General features: G+C 43.6%; 1 protein-coding gene across 1 annotated transcript in view; it reads left to right on the forward strand.

Annotated features, from left to right (window-relative positions):
• The first annotated feature begins 537 nt into the window (after positions 1-537).
• LOC124722254 (pickpocket protein 11-like) overlaps positions 538-12,529 on the forward strand; it is a 137,561-nt gene continuing 125,569 nt past the window's right edge. The window contains exons 1-2 of the mRNA XM_047247443.1: positions 538-635; positions 785-893. Coding sequence (XP_047103399.1) covers positions 538-635; positions 785-893 — 207 coding nt within the window. The remainder of the gene's footprint in view (positions 636-784; positions 894-12,529) is intronic.

Genomic DNA, 12,529 nt, shown 5'->3' on the forward strand with positions numbered 1-12,529 from the left:
GCTACTTTTGAATTTTAGTAGCAACACTATAGATGCCTGCATATATCTTTATTTTTAAAAAAAATTATGCATGGCACTGAATATTGTTCCTTCTTCTGCCTGTGTCCATGATACTGACAAGATGCTAGGAGATGTATTTGCACCTGTAATGGCTCCGTCGACGATGGTGCAACCATGACTTGATGAGCAACAGCCCTGTGCACCATATGCATTCCTACAGTCTGCTCCACTGGCCACGTTACTGTGCACCAGCAACCTGCTCTGTCTCCCACCATGATGCAGTCGGGCCCATTGGCAAATTTTGAACCCAAGTAGAAAAAAAATAGCCCCTACATACATCTTCATTTAAAAATTGTATGATACTAAATTTTGTTCCTCCTTCTGCCTGTGCAGGTGATATGTTGGGTGGCAGAACTGGACCCATCACAGCCCTGGTGACAATGGTACAGCCTTCTCTGCCTATGACTATGATGCATCCAGCTCTGTGGATGTATTCACACCCAGCCATGCAGCAGCCTGGTAAGTGAGTGTACCCACATGGCCATGCAGCAGCAGCAGGTGCCAGTCATGCAGCACCACCTTGGCTCTTGGGTGTACCCATCACTGCCAATGATATACCTGCAGCAGCAATTAATGTACCTATCACTCTCCATGATGCAGTCTGGCTGACTGACTGTTTTTGAATGTAAGTAGAAATACACATATCCTTACTTTTTTAATTAGACAAGGTGCTTAACATTGTTCCTTTTTCTGTATGTGTAAGTGTGTATATGCTGGGTGATAGACTGATATGTCTGGCAGCAGCACCCGGTCTGCCCACGCTGTATCAGCAGCCACCCATAGTGTTTCCACATGGAGCTGTACCAGCAGCCACCCATAGTGTTTCCACAAATGTTTGTGGAGCAGCAGGAGTAGCAGCAGCTGGTTACAACGGAGCAGCAGCAGCCAGCCCATCAGCATCTGCAACAATTTACAAGTAGCTCATTGTGATGCAAAGAAGCATCTGGCCCCCGCAACATCCGTGGTGCAGCCCAGATCATCAATGTCACAGTCCAGTCTGTGGTTCGGTATCACAACTCTGACCCTCTTCCCATGGTCTGGCCAGTGCTCTCCATGCCTTTACGCATCTCACAAGCATCACCATCACCATATATCACTGTGACATTGCATCAGGTCTATCAGCAGGAGTACCGCCATACGAGACATTAAGGATTACCAGGCGAGTCCTGCAGCTGCACTGGAGTATTCAGTGATCACTGGCACAATTGGGGAGAGGATTTCACTTGCGCAAATCGATAATTCAAATGCTGATCTTCCTCAATGCTCATGAAGCTGTTTTGGAAAGGAAGATCATTGGGTACATCAAAGACCTGCGGTATCCCACAAATAAGTGCAAGGCAGTTCTATGCTGTGAACTGACATACCCTCCAAAAGAGGACAATGGTGTTGAGTAAAGAATCATCGTCCCAATTTGGGGGGCTACTGATGTTGTTCACTGAGTGGTTCACAAATTTTACTGAGTGTGTCATATTGGGCCATTTTTCCAAGCTGCAAGAAATGGGTCTGGTAAGGTGCTTGGGCATGTACTCCACCTTGAGGTTTACTCACACATTATTGACCCACTTATTGGGGCCTCTGTTTCACCCCACTTCCTGAAGATATATTGCAAAAACGATCATGCATTAATGTCCAGAATCTTCAGGATAATTGTAGCTTCACATGGTCAGTTCTGGCTAGTGAAAGAAATTACCCTGAACATTCATATCATACAGATACATGTAAAACAACCAATGCCCACAGGTATTATAATTTCCTGGTCTTCGAATTCGCTGTGAAACTCCAGAACATTTCAAAATTCGAGAGGGAGAATCCCAATTATTCAGTTCACGTATACACCCTGGATTCTGATGTGCTAGAAGATGATCATGAGCACACTGTGCAGAACAACAAAGAAGTCATGCATAAAGTAATTGGACCCTTCTTCTTTCCAAATTATCTGGTAAATGCAAAAAATGGTTCAAATGGCTCTGAGCACTATGGGACCCAACTGCTGAGATCATTAGTCCCCTAGAACTTAGAACTAGTTAAACCTAACTAACCTAAAGACATCACAAACATCCATGCCCGAGGCAGGATTCGAACCTGCGACCGTAGCGGTCTTGCGGTTCCAGACTGCAGCGCCTTTAACCGCACGGCCACTTCGGCCGGCTCTGGTAAATGCCCCAAACACATAGACCTGTCGCCAATCTCCAAGGGTGATGAGCAATACTACGTGTGGCTGAGTAACATGTCCCACCTAATTTCCACCCAAACGTCCAAACATTGTGGTACACGATATTTTTACCATAGATGCTTCAATTTGTTTATGAAGAGAGAGTATCTTGAAAGATACCTTATTGACCAGTGCATGTGTAAATGCCTACAGAGGAAAAGAATTCTTAAATTTTAAGAACGCCTACACTCAGGGGCGATGATCCTTCGTCGTTTACGCCGAAATCTGATTGCCTCCTAGCTCATCTTGCACGTTGTGAAGGCGATCCCTGACCCCCCCCCCCCCCCTCCATACATCCTTCACACAATGACATGACCATATGCGGATGTGTATCAAGCTGTATGCACATATGACTAGTCAAAACAAATTCGAATCTTGCGGCGGGAATAATCCTGCAAGATGGTTGCTTGAAAATCTTGCACAGGAAGTGCATCAGACAAGATGCATTGTACAAGCAGGCAGTTCAGTGTCATATTTGTGAGCTGCCACTGGACAGACATACAGAAACTCCCTGTAGAGATCCATGCCACAGCTCACAATGATATGGTCAGTGTCATTCCTGACAGCACTGAAAAGTACATCTCAGCCTGCCGTGGTGGCCGAGCGGTTCTAGGCGCTTCAGTCTGGAACCGCGCGACCGCTACGGTCGCAGGTTCGAATCCTGCCTCGGGCATGGATGTGGGTGATGTCCTTAGGTTGGTTAGGCTTAAGTAGTTCTACGTTCTAGGGGACTGATGACCTCAGATGTTAAGTCCCATAGTGCTCAAAGCCATTTGAACCATTTTGAAGTACATCTCATTTTCCAAAAGAATCATGCCAACAATAACGCTCCGTTTCCTGTATTCGCTTCACTTCATGCATGCATCACTTCAGAAGCTTGCTGAGACGATGCGTCCAGAGAATATGTGTGTCACCAGAGCCGCATATTCTGATGATGCAAAGTTTCAGCTTCTGATGGAAAAGGGGGTCTTTCATACAGATACCTGGATTCAATGAAACCATACTGTCCGACATAACCGGATTCTCCAGTAATCTAACAAGCATTGCCATAATGGATGCAGACTATGAGTATGGAGTGAAAGTTTGGCAGGACTCTGGTATCGCAGATTTAGGGGAATATGGAAATTTATAATGAGTACTGCCGTCCATCTGCTCACAGACGCCTTCAAGAAGTTCTGGAGAGTGTGCCTGGGCACTTATTAACTGGGTTTTGCATTCTATTTCACGGCACCTGGGCTTCCGTGGGACGCAATGTTAAGGAAGCCACATGCCCACATCGAACTTTTGACCAATGTTGACATGCTCCTCTTCTTTGACTAAGGGATTCTCGGCGGTCTTTGACAACGCGCGGGTGCCCCAAGCGAATAACCAGCAAATAAGTGCGGATGAGGGCAGGCCGTCTGATGATTTCAGTTACATCCTTTACCTGGATGCAAATATTTTCTATGGGCAAGCCATGCAACAATGTCTACCATCTGGAGGGTTGCAGCAGCTGCCCAATGAGGAAAACAACAGACTGAAGGAGAGATCCTTGATATGGCTGAGGATGCTGATGAGGGATATGTTCTGGAGGTAGAGCTGGAATATTCCACCTATCTGCACAATGGGCACAGTCACTTGACCCTATGTCTGGAGCGCCTAGTCCCACGAAATGGTTCCATCCCGAAGCTGTTGACAACACTGGAGACAAACATCGGTATGTTATCCATTGCACACAAATCACCAGCAGTGTCTCAGGTTAGGGATGAAGTCTTGTTAAAATCATCCACAGAATCTACCGAACAGAGGTCTCTCGTGACATCTAATTTTGAGGAAGATTTTTACAAATTAATGAATAATTCAGTTTTCGGAAAAACCGTGGAGAATCTTAAAGAGTACCGTGAAGTTCATTTAGTTTACAGGTGGGATGGACATTTTGGTGCAAAAGATTACGTCGCCAGAGCAAATTATACTGGCCACCATCTTCAAAGAAGGACTAGTCGTTCTGGAAATGAGTAAAATTTCAGTGCAGTTCACAAAACCTGTCTATATCAGTATTCATGTTCTGGTCCTCTCCAAACTCCATGTGAACCGCTTTCACTATAACTTCGCTAAACCAGAATACTTCAATCCCAGGTTACTTTATGCAGATCACAGTTTCATCCACTGGGTGAAAGGCTGCGATCCATCTGAAATAATTTAGTACAATCATGAAAAATTCGACATGTGCAATTAGGTGGCTGTTAGTGCTTTTGGGATAACGCCTCAGAAAAAAAAAGATTATCTGCATGACGAAAGAAGAAGCGAATGATTTGCAGATTGTGGAGTTTGTTGGGCTCCAACGAAAGATGTACAACTACTCCTACCGACAGATTCAGGCGCCACCGAGAGACGTGCTAAGGGTGTGCAATTTGCGGCATCATAGGCTCTCACGATCGAAGATTACAAGAGGTGCCATCTGGATGGAGCTGGGGCGGCTTCACAGATGGTGTGCCAGTCGAGACGTCATGAAATGCAGACTGCACTGCAACTGAAAGTAGAGCTGTCCCGTCATGACGATATACAGTTCATCTGTGGAGACGGGATAAGGACCCTCAAACACTCACTCTATTCACTGGCGTGATTTAACGTGTGGCTGTGTATTTATTTTTGTAAATAGTTGGTGTGTATATACGGTACAGTTTAATGAGCCGTTTTCCATAGTTTCGTGTGTGAAAGAGAGTATGAATGTTTCATTGCACACTGTGTGTGCTTGTAAGAATATACTGGGTGTTACAAGAAGGTACGGCCAAACTTTCAGGAAACATTCCTCACACACAAAAAAATGGCTCTGAGCACTATGGGACTTAACATCTATGGTCATCAGTCCCCTAGAACTTAGAACTACTTAAACCTAACTAACCTAAGGACAGCACACAACACCCAGCCATCACGAGGCAGAGAAAATACCTGACCCCGCCGGGAATCGAACCCGGGAACCCGGGTGTGGGAAGCGAGAACGCTACCGCACGACCACGAGATGCGGGCCCTCACACACAAATAAAGAAAAGATGTTATGTGGACATGTGTCCGGAAACGCTTAATTTCCATGTTAGAGCTCATTTTAGTTTCGTCAGTATGTACTGTACTTCCTCGATTCACCGCCAGTTGGCCCAATTGAAGGAAGGTAATGTTGACTTGGGTGCTTGTGTTGACATGGGACTCATTGCTCTACAGTACTAGCATCAAGCACATCAGAACGTAGCATCAACAGGTTAGTGTTCATCACGAACGTGGTTTAGCAGTCAGTGCAATGTTTTCAAATGCGGAGTTGGCAGATGCCCATTTGATGTATGGATTAGCACGGGGCAATAGCCGTGGCGCGGTACGTTTGTATCGAGACAGATTTCCAGAACGAAGGTGTCCCGACAGGAAGACGTTCGAAGCAATTGATCGGCGTCTTAGGGGGCACGGAACATTCCAGCATACGGCTCGCGACTGGGGAAGACCTAGAACGACGAGGACACCTGCAATGGACGAGGCAATTCTTTGTGCAGTTGACGATAACCCTAATGTCAGCGTCAGAGAAGTTGCTGCTGTACAAGGTAACGTTGACCACGTTACTGTACGGAGAGTGCTGCGGGAGAACCAGTTGTTTCCGTGCCATGTACAGCATGTGCAGGCACTATCAGTAGCTGATTGGCCTCCACGGGTACACTTCTGCTAATGGTTCATCCAACAATGTGTCAATCCTCATTTCAGTGCAAATGTTCCCTTTAGGGATGAGGTTTCATTCCAACGTGATCAAATTGTAAATTTTCACAATCAACATGTGTGGGCTGACGAGAATCCGCACGCAATTGTGCAATCACGTCATCAACACAGATTTTCTGTGAACGTTTGGGCAGGCATTGTTAGTGATGTCTCGATTGGGCCCCATGTTCTTCCACCTACGCTCAATGGAGCACGTTATCATGATTTCATACGGGATACTCTACCTGTGCTGCTAGGACATGTGCCTTTACAAGTACGACACAACAGGTGGTTCATGCGCGATGGAGCTCCTGCACATTTCAGTCGAAGTGTTCGTACGCTTCTCAACAACAGATTCGGTGACCGATGGATTGGTAGAGGCGGACCAATTCCATGGCTTCCACACTCTGCTGACCTCAACCCTCTTGACTTTCATTTATGGGGGCATTTGAAAGCTCTTGTCTACGCAACCCTGGTGCCAAATGTAGAGACTCTTCGTGCTCGTATTGTGGACGGCTGTGATACAATACGCCATTCTCCAGGGCTGCATCAGCGCATCAGGGATTCCATGCGACGGAGGGTGGATGCATGTATCCTCGCTAACGGAGGACATTTTGAACATTTCCTGTAACAAAGTGATTGAAGTCACTCTGGTACGTTCTGTTGCTGTGTGTTTCCATTCCATGATTAATGTGATTTGAAGAGAAGAAATAAAATGTGCTCTAACATGGAAAGTAAGCGTTTCCGGACACATGTCCACGTAACATATTTTATTTCTTTGTGTGTGAGGAATGTTTCCTGAAAGTTTGGCCGTACCTTTTTGTAACACCCTGTATATATATCTGTGTGTGTGTGTGTGTGTGTGTGTGTGTGTGTGTGTGTGTGTGTGTGAGTGAGTGTATGGGTGTGTGACTTTCTTCACCTGCTCCTCTGCTGCTGCTAACCCCCATTTCCCAAATATATACTGCAAATAAAAAGAAAGAAGTGATTGATTAGATGCAAATAATGTATACATTGAAGAAAAATGTAAGTCATGTATATATTAAATAATAACAAAGAAAAAATGTAAATAGATAATGGGAAATGTAGTATTGAATTTCTAGTACCTGCTAGTCATACGCCTTCAGAAAAAAAATACTTTGTAAGTAAGAATTATGTACGTGTTGATACATAAAAGAATGAAAATTATTGTATGTAAGAAAAAATGCTTTGTAAAAAATACCTTCTGTATGTATAACAAAGGGCGTTGTAAGGAAAAAATTGTTTATAAACTAGAACAAAAACTGATAGTAAATAAAAAATGCACTGTGTGTATCTCACATAAACAAATAGCCTCATAAATAAAAAACTGTTATGAAAAAATGTGTTGCAGAAAAGACATTGTTCGTAATAAACCATAACTTATTTTTTGTTTCACTGTCATTATTTACAAACGCTTTCACTGCAGAGTACAGTTGACTAGGATCATGCAATAATTGAACAATACAGAGAAAATAATTGTTTGTAGTTTGCTATTACGTATAACAAACCTGCATATACACTGGACTCGCATTCGGGAGGATGGCGGTTCAATCCCGCTTCCGGCCGTCCTGATTTAGGTTTTCCATTATTTCCCTAAATCGCTCCAGGCCAATGCCGGGATGGTTCCTTTGAAAGGGCACGGCCGATTTCCTGCCCTGTCCTTCCCCAATCCGATGAGACCGATGACCTCGCTGTTTCGTCTCCTCCCCCAAACAACCCAACCCAAACCTGCACCTCTCTCCCATGATGCCCAGATCTCAAATGAAGAGGCCCACCCACAGTAGAGCAAGTTATAAAGGATGATAAGACGCAGGAGGAGGGGATGCTTAATCGAATAGACTGAGAGGGCTTCTCGCCATTTCTACGTCACGTGAAACAATTGCATGGGTAATTCCACTGGGTGAACTTGATCAATTTCCGGTGATTCCCAGGGCAGAGTGTGTGGGGATGGCCTTGAATATAAGCTGCCGCAGTGGATAACCTGACAACGAATGTGTGCCATGACACTGGATATGATAAGATCATTATCCAGCCACGAACATACACTGCTGTCCTACTGGGTGGTAGGTATAAAACATCGTCAGATATTGTGCTAAATGCTTTTTCCAAAAATTATTTTGAGCAATTAGTTCAGGAGCCCACTCGAAGTGTAAATGGTTGTGAAAACATTCTTGACCTGTTAGCAACAAATAATATTGAGCAAATACAGAGCATCATGACGGATACACCGATTAGTGACCACAAGGTCGCCGTAGTGAGACTGCAACAAATCCACCGAAAACAAACGCAAAATATATTTATTTAGAAAATCAAATAAAATTTGCTTGATGTCTTCCTAAGAGATAGTAATCACTCCTTCCCAATGAAGCATGTAAGCTTAGACCACATGTGGCTTAAATTCACGGACATAGTACCTGCAACAATTGAAAGATATATACTGAGTAAATTTCTAAAATACGTTAATCATCCACCATGGTATACAAAACAGGTCAGAACACTGTTGCAAAAACAACGACAAAGGCATGCCAAATTTAAAAGAACACAAAACCTCCAAGACGTGATGTTTTACTCAAGCTCGAAACTTCTAGTGGACTTCAGTGTGAGATACTCTTAATAGCTTCCATAATGAAACTGTCTCGAAAGCTGACAGAAAATCCACAGAGACTTTGGGCGCATGCAAAGTACACTAGCGGCAAAGCGCAAACCATACCTTCACTGCGCGTTACCAAGGATAATATTACTGATGAGAGCGTGACTAAAGGGAAGTTATTAAACTTAGTTTTCCGAAATTCCTTTACCAAACAAGACGAAGTAAATGTTTCAGAATTTGAATCATAAACAACTGCCAATTTGCGTAACTTAGTAGTAGATATCCTCGGTGTAGCGAAGAGGCTTAAATGAATATATAAAGGCAAATCTTCCGTTCCATATAGTGTACTGATTAGGTGCCTTTCAGAGTATGCTGTTACAATAGCCCCATATTTAACAATCATATGCAACTGCTCGATCGACAGGAAATCCGTACCAGGAGATTGGTAAGTCGCACAGGTCACACCAGTACTCAAGAAAGGAAGTAGGGGTCATCCGATTAATTATAGACCCATATCACTGACTTCGATTCGCAGTATGATTAGGGAACATAAACTGTTTCGAACATTATGAATAACTTTGAAGAAAACGGTCTATTGACACATAGTCACCATGAATGCAGAAAATATCGTTCTTGTGAAACGCAACTAGCCCTTTATTTACACAAGTAATGAGTGCTATCGACAGAGGATCTAAAATTGATTCCATATTTCTAGATTGCTCACAACAGACTTGTAATACAGTTGCGTGCCAGTTGTGAGACCGGACTCGTGAGTTCCTGTCACAAAGGTCACAGTTACAGTAACCAACCCTGTCTTTCAGAAATCCAATAGGTGAAATGAACAATTACTGAAAATCAGATATTTTTATTTGAATTTATATTTCTTTACGCTGCGTGTAGTGCCTTTGGATTAGCAACAACAAAATTACAAAATTCTTTAAAGTTGAACTTGAAAATAGTGCACACTTGTATTTTGGATTTGACTTGGGCTTCATTTATCTGACTGCGGCTTTTTGACCATAGTTCGTTAACAACGCTAAAAACACTTTCAACAGCGGCGTTTGCAATGGGATTCGATACAGCGAAAGCAACGAATTTATTTCTTTTCCACAGTCAATTTTAGATTTTTTTTTAAAAAAAGGAAAAGAAACAGTGTAGGTCTACCCTCTTCGTTGGTTTACTCGCCACAACTTCACGAGCTTCTCGCGGTATACAGTAATTGTCATACGATTTATTCTCATTTACCGGCAAGTTAAGAGAAGCACTCAGATACTGTAATTGTTTCCAGTCAGTTTCTTCATCCATTGCCAAAATGTTCATTTTCTTGCAAGCAGTCTTCATACTCGTACCACTCATTCTAATAAGTCAAGCAATGTTCCAAATATTTGACTGCATCTTCTTTGGAAGTATCTTGATCACTAACCACCAACTTTCTCAGATATTGTATCACTGACTGTTAGTAATTCTAGTTCGCAATTCTGTCATAATCTTATGTAGTTCAGTGCATGTAACAGTCACTTTCCAGTTTTGTAATAGAAGTTTCAAAAATCTGCACTACTTTCCACATTGTTGCTGCACATTCGTCTTCGTCTTCATTAAGAAAATAGTCCCTCGAAACCGGCCAATTCAAAAGAAGTCTGTCTAAAGCTGGAACCAAAGAGAGCCATCATGTAGGCACATTGTGGTGAATAGATATGTACTCTAAATGAGCGAAAACAGAGAACTCTTTTACCTTCGCAGTCCGCTTCGTAAATGCGGAAAATTCGCTATAACTTTCAATACCATCGATTGCCCATTGAACTGTAATGCTTTTAATGCGTTTTCGTTACAATTATGTAAAATGTGACACTTACAGTTTACCTTCCAAATAACTGGACTTTCTGTTTTGAGCTTTTAAAAACCGAACAGCGAATTCCATAGTCAGCTGAAGCAATATCTGCAGATAGTGAAGATACTGATTCCCAGGGTAAGTTGTTTTCCCGTAAAACTTTACTGCTGTGTTTTGATAGCCTCACTAGTTACGCTAGGGTCTTGATAAAAGTCAAGCAAATAATTTTTTAAACTAGCGGTAGGTGAAAAATATCACGCTGTAACTGGAAGCATTTTTAACTTTCCTTTACTAGAAAAATTGAGAAATACCACTACTGGCCATGAAAATTGCTACACCAAGAAGAAATGCAGATGATAAACGGGTATTCTTTGGACAAATATATTATACTAGAATTGCCATGTGATTACATTTTCATGCAATTTGGGTACATAGATCCTGAGAAATCAGTACCCAGAACAACCACATCTGGCCGTAATAACGGCCTTGATACGCCTGGGCATTGACTCAAACAGAGCTTGGAGGGCGTTTACAGGTACAGCTGCCCAGGGAGCTTCAACACGATACCACGGTTCATCAAGAGTAGTGACTGACGTACTGTGACGAGCCAGTTGCTCGGCCACCATTGACCAGACGTTTTCAATTGGTGAGAGATCTGGAGAATGTGCTGGCCAGGGCAGCAGTCGAACATTTTGTGAATCAAGAAAGGCCCGTACAGGACCTGCAACATGCGGTAGTGCATTATCCTGCTGAAATGTAGGGTTTCGCAGGGATCGAATGAAGGGTAGAGCCACGGGTCGTAACACATCTGAAATCTAACGTCCACTGTTCAGAGTGCCGTCAATGCGAACAAGAGGTGACCGAGACGTATAACCAATGGCACCCCATACCATCACGCCGGGTGATACGCCAGTATGGCGATGACGAATACACGCTTCCAATGTGCGTTCACCGTGATGTCGCCAAACGCGGCTGCGACCATCATGACGCTGTAAACAGAACCTGGATTCATCCGAAAAAATGACGTTTTGCCATTCGTGCACCCAGGTTCGTCGTTGGGTAACCCATCGCAGGCGCTCCTGTGTGTGATGCAGCGTCAAGGGTAACCGCAGCCATGGTCTCCGAGCTGATAGTCCATGCTGCTGCAAACGTCGTCGAACTGTCCGTGCGTACGGTTATTGTCTTGCAAACGTTCTCATCTGTTGACTCATGGATCGAGACGTGGCTGCACGATCCATTACAGCCATGCGGATAAGATGCCTGTCATCTCGACTGCTAGTGATGCGAGGCCTTTGAGATCCAGCACGGCGTTCCGTATTACCCTCCTGAACCCACCGATTCTATATTCTGCTAACAGTCATTGGATCTCGACCAACGTGAGCAGCAGTGTCGCGATACGATAAACCGCAATCGCTATAGGCTACAATCCGACCTTTATCGATGGCGGAAACGTGATGGTACGCATTTCTCCTCCTTACACGAGGCATCGCAACAACGTTTCACCAGGCAACGCTGGTCAGCTGCTGTTTGTGTATGAGAAATCGGTTGGAAACTTTCCTCATGTCAGCACGTTGTAGGTGTCGCCACCGGTGCCAACCTTGTGTGAATGCTCTGAAAAGCTAATCATTTGCATATCCCAGCATCTTCTTCCTGTCGGTTAAATTTCGCGTCTGTAGCACGTCATTTTCGCTGTGTAGCAATTTTAATGGCCAGTAGTGTATGTCGAATCATGCAATTCAAATGGTCGTATTTCTTGTGACTGTGAGGCTATGACATTTCCACAGATAGATGTGGCTTTAGTACGATCGAACACTATTTTCTTTGCAACTTCTGAACCATGAAATAATACGGGAAACAACTTTTTGTTACAGGCTTGACTTGACGTGATGACGTTAAACTCCACTATATACAGACGCAACCTTCGCGGCAGTAATTATATCTTCTTCCCGTGAATGTTTTTTCACAAAAAAACTAGAAACTGATAGCATCGCAGCCTTGCTTTTCAGACATAACTTGAGGTTCTACCTTCCGAATGCATGATCAGAGCTCTTTTATCTTTGTATTACACTGTAATATCGGTTCTGCATACTTCACATTCAGCAGTGAA

This window comes from Schistocerca piceifrons, chromosome X (assembly GCF_021461385.2).
Source record: "Schistocerca piceifrons isolate TAMUIC-IGC-003096 chromosome X, iqSchPice1.1, whole genome shotgun sequence".
NCBI classification, from domain to species: domain Eukaryota; kingdom Metazoa; phylum Arthropoda; class Insecta; order Orthoptera; family Acrididae; genus Schistocerca; species Schistocerca piceifrons.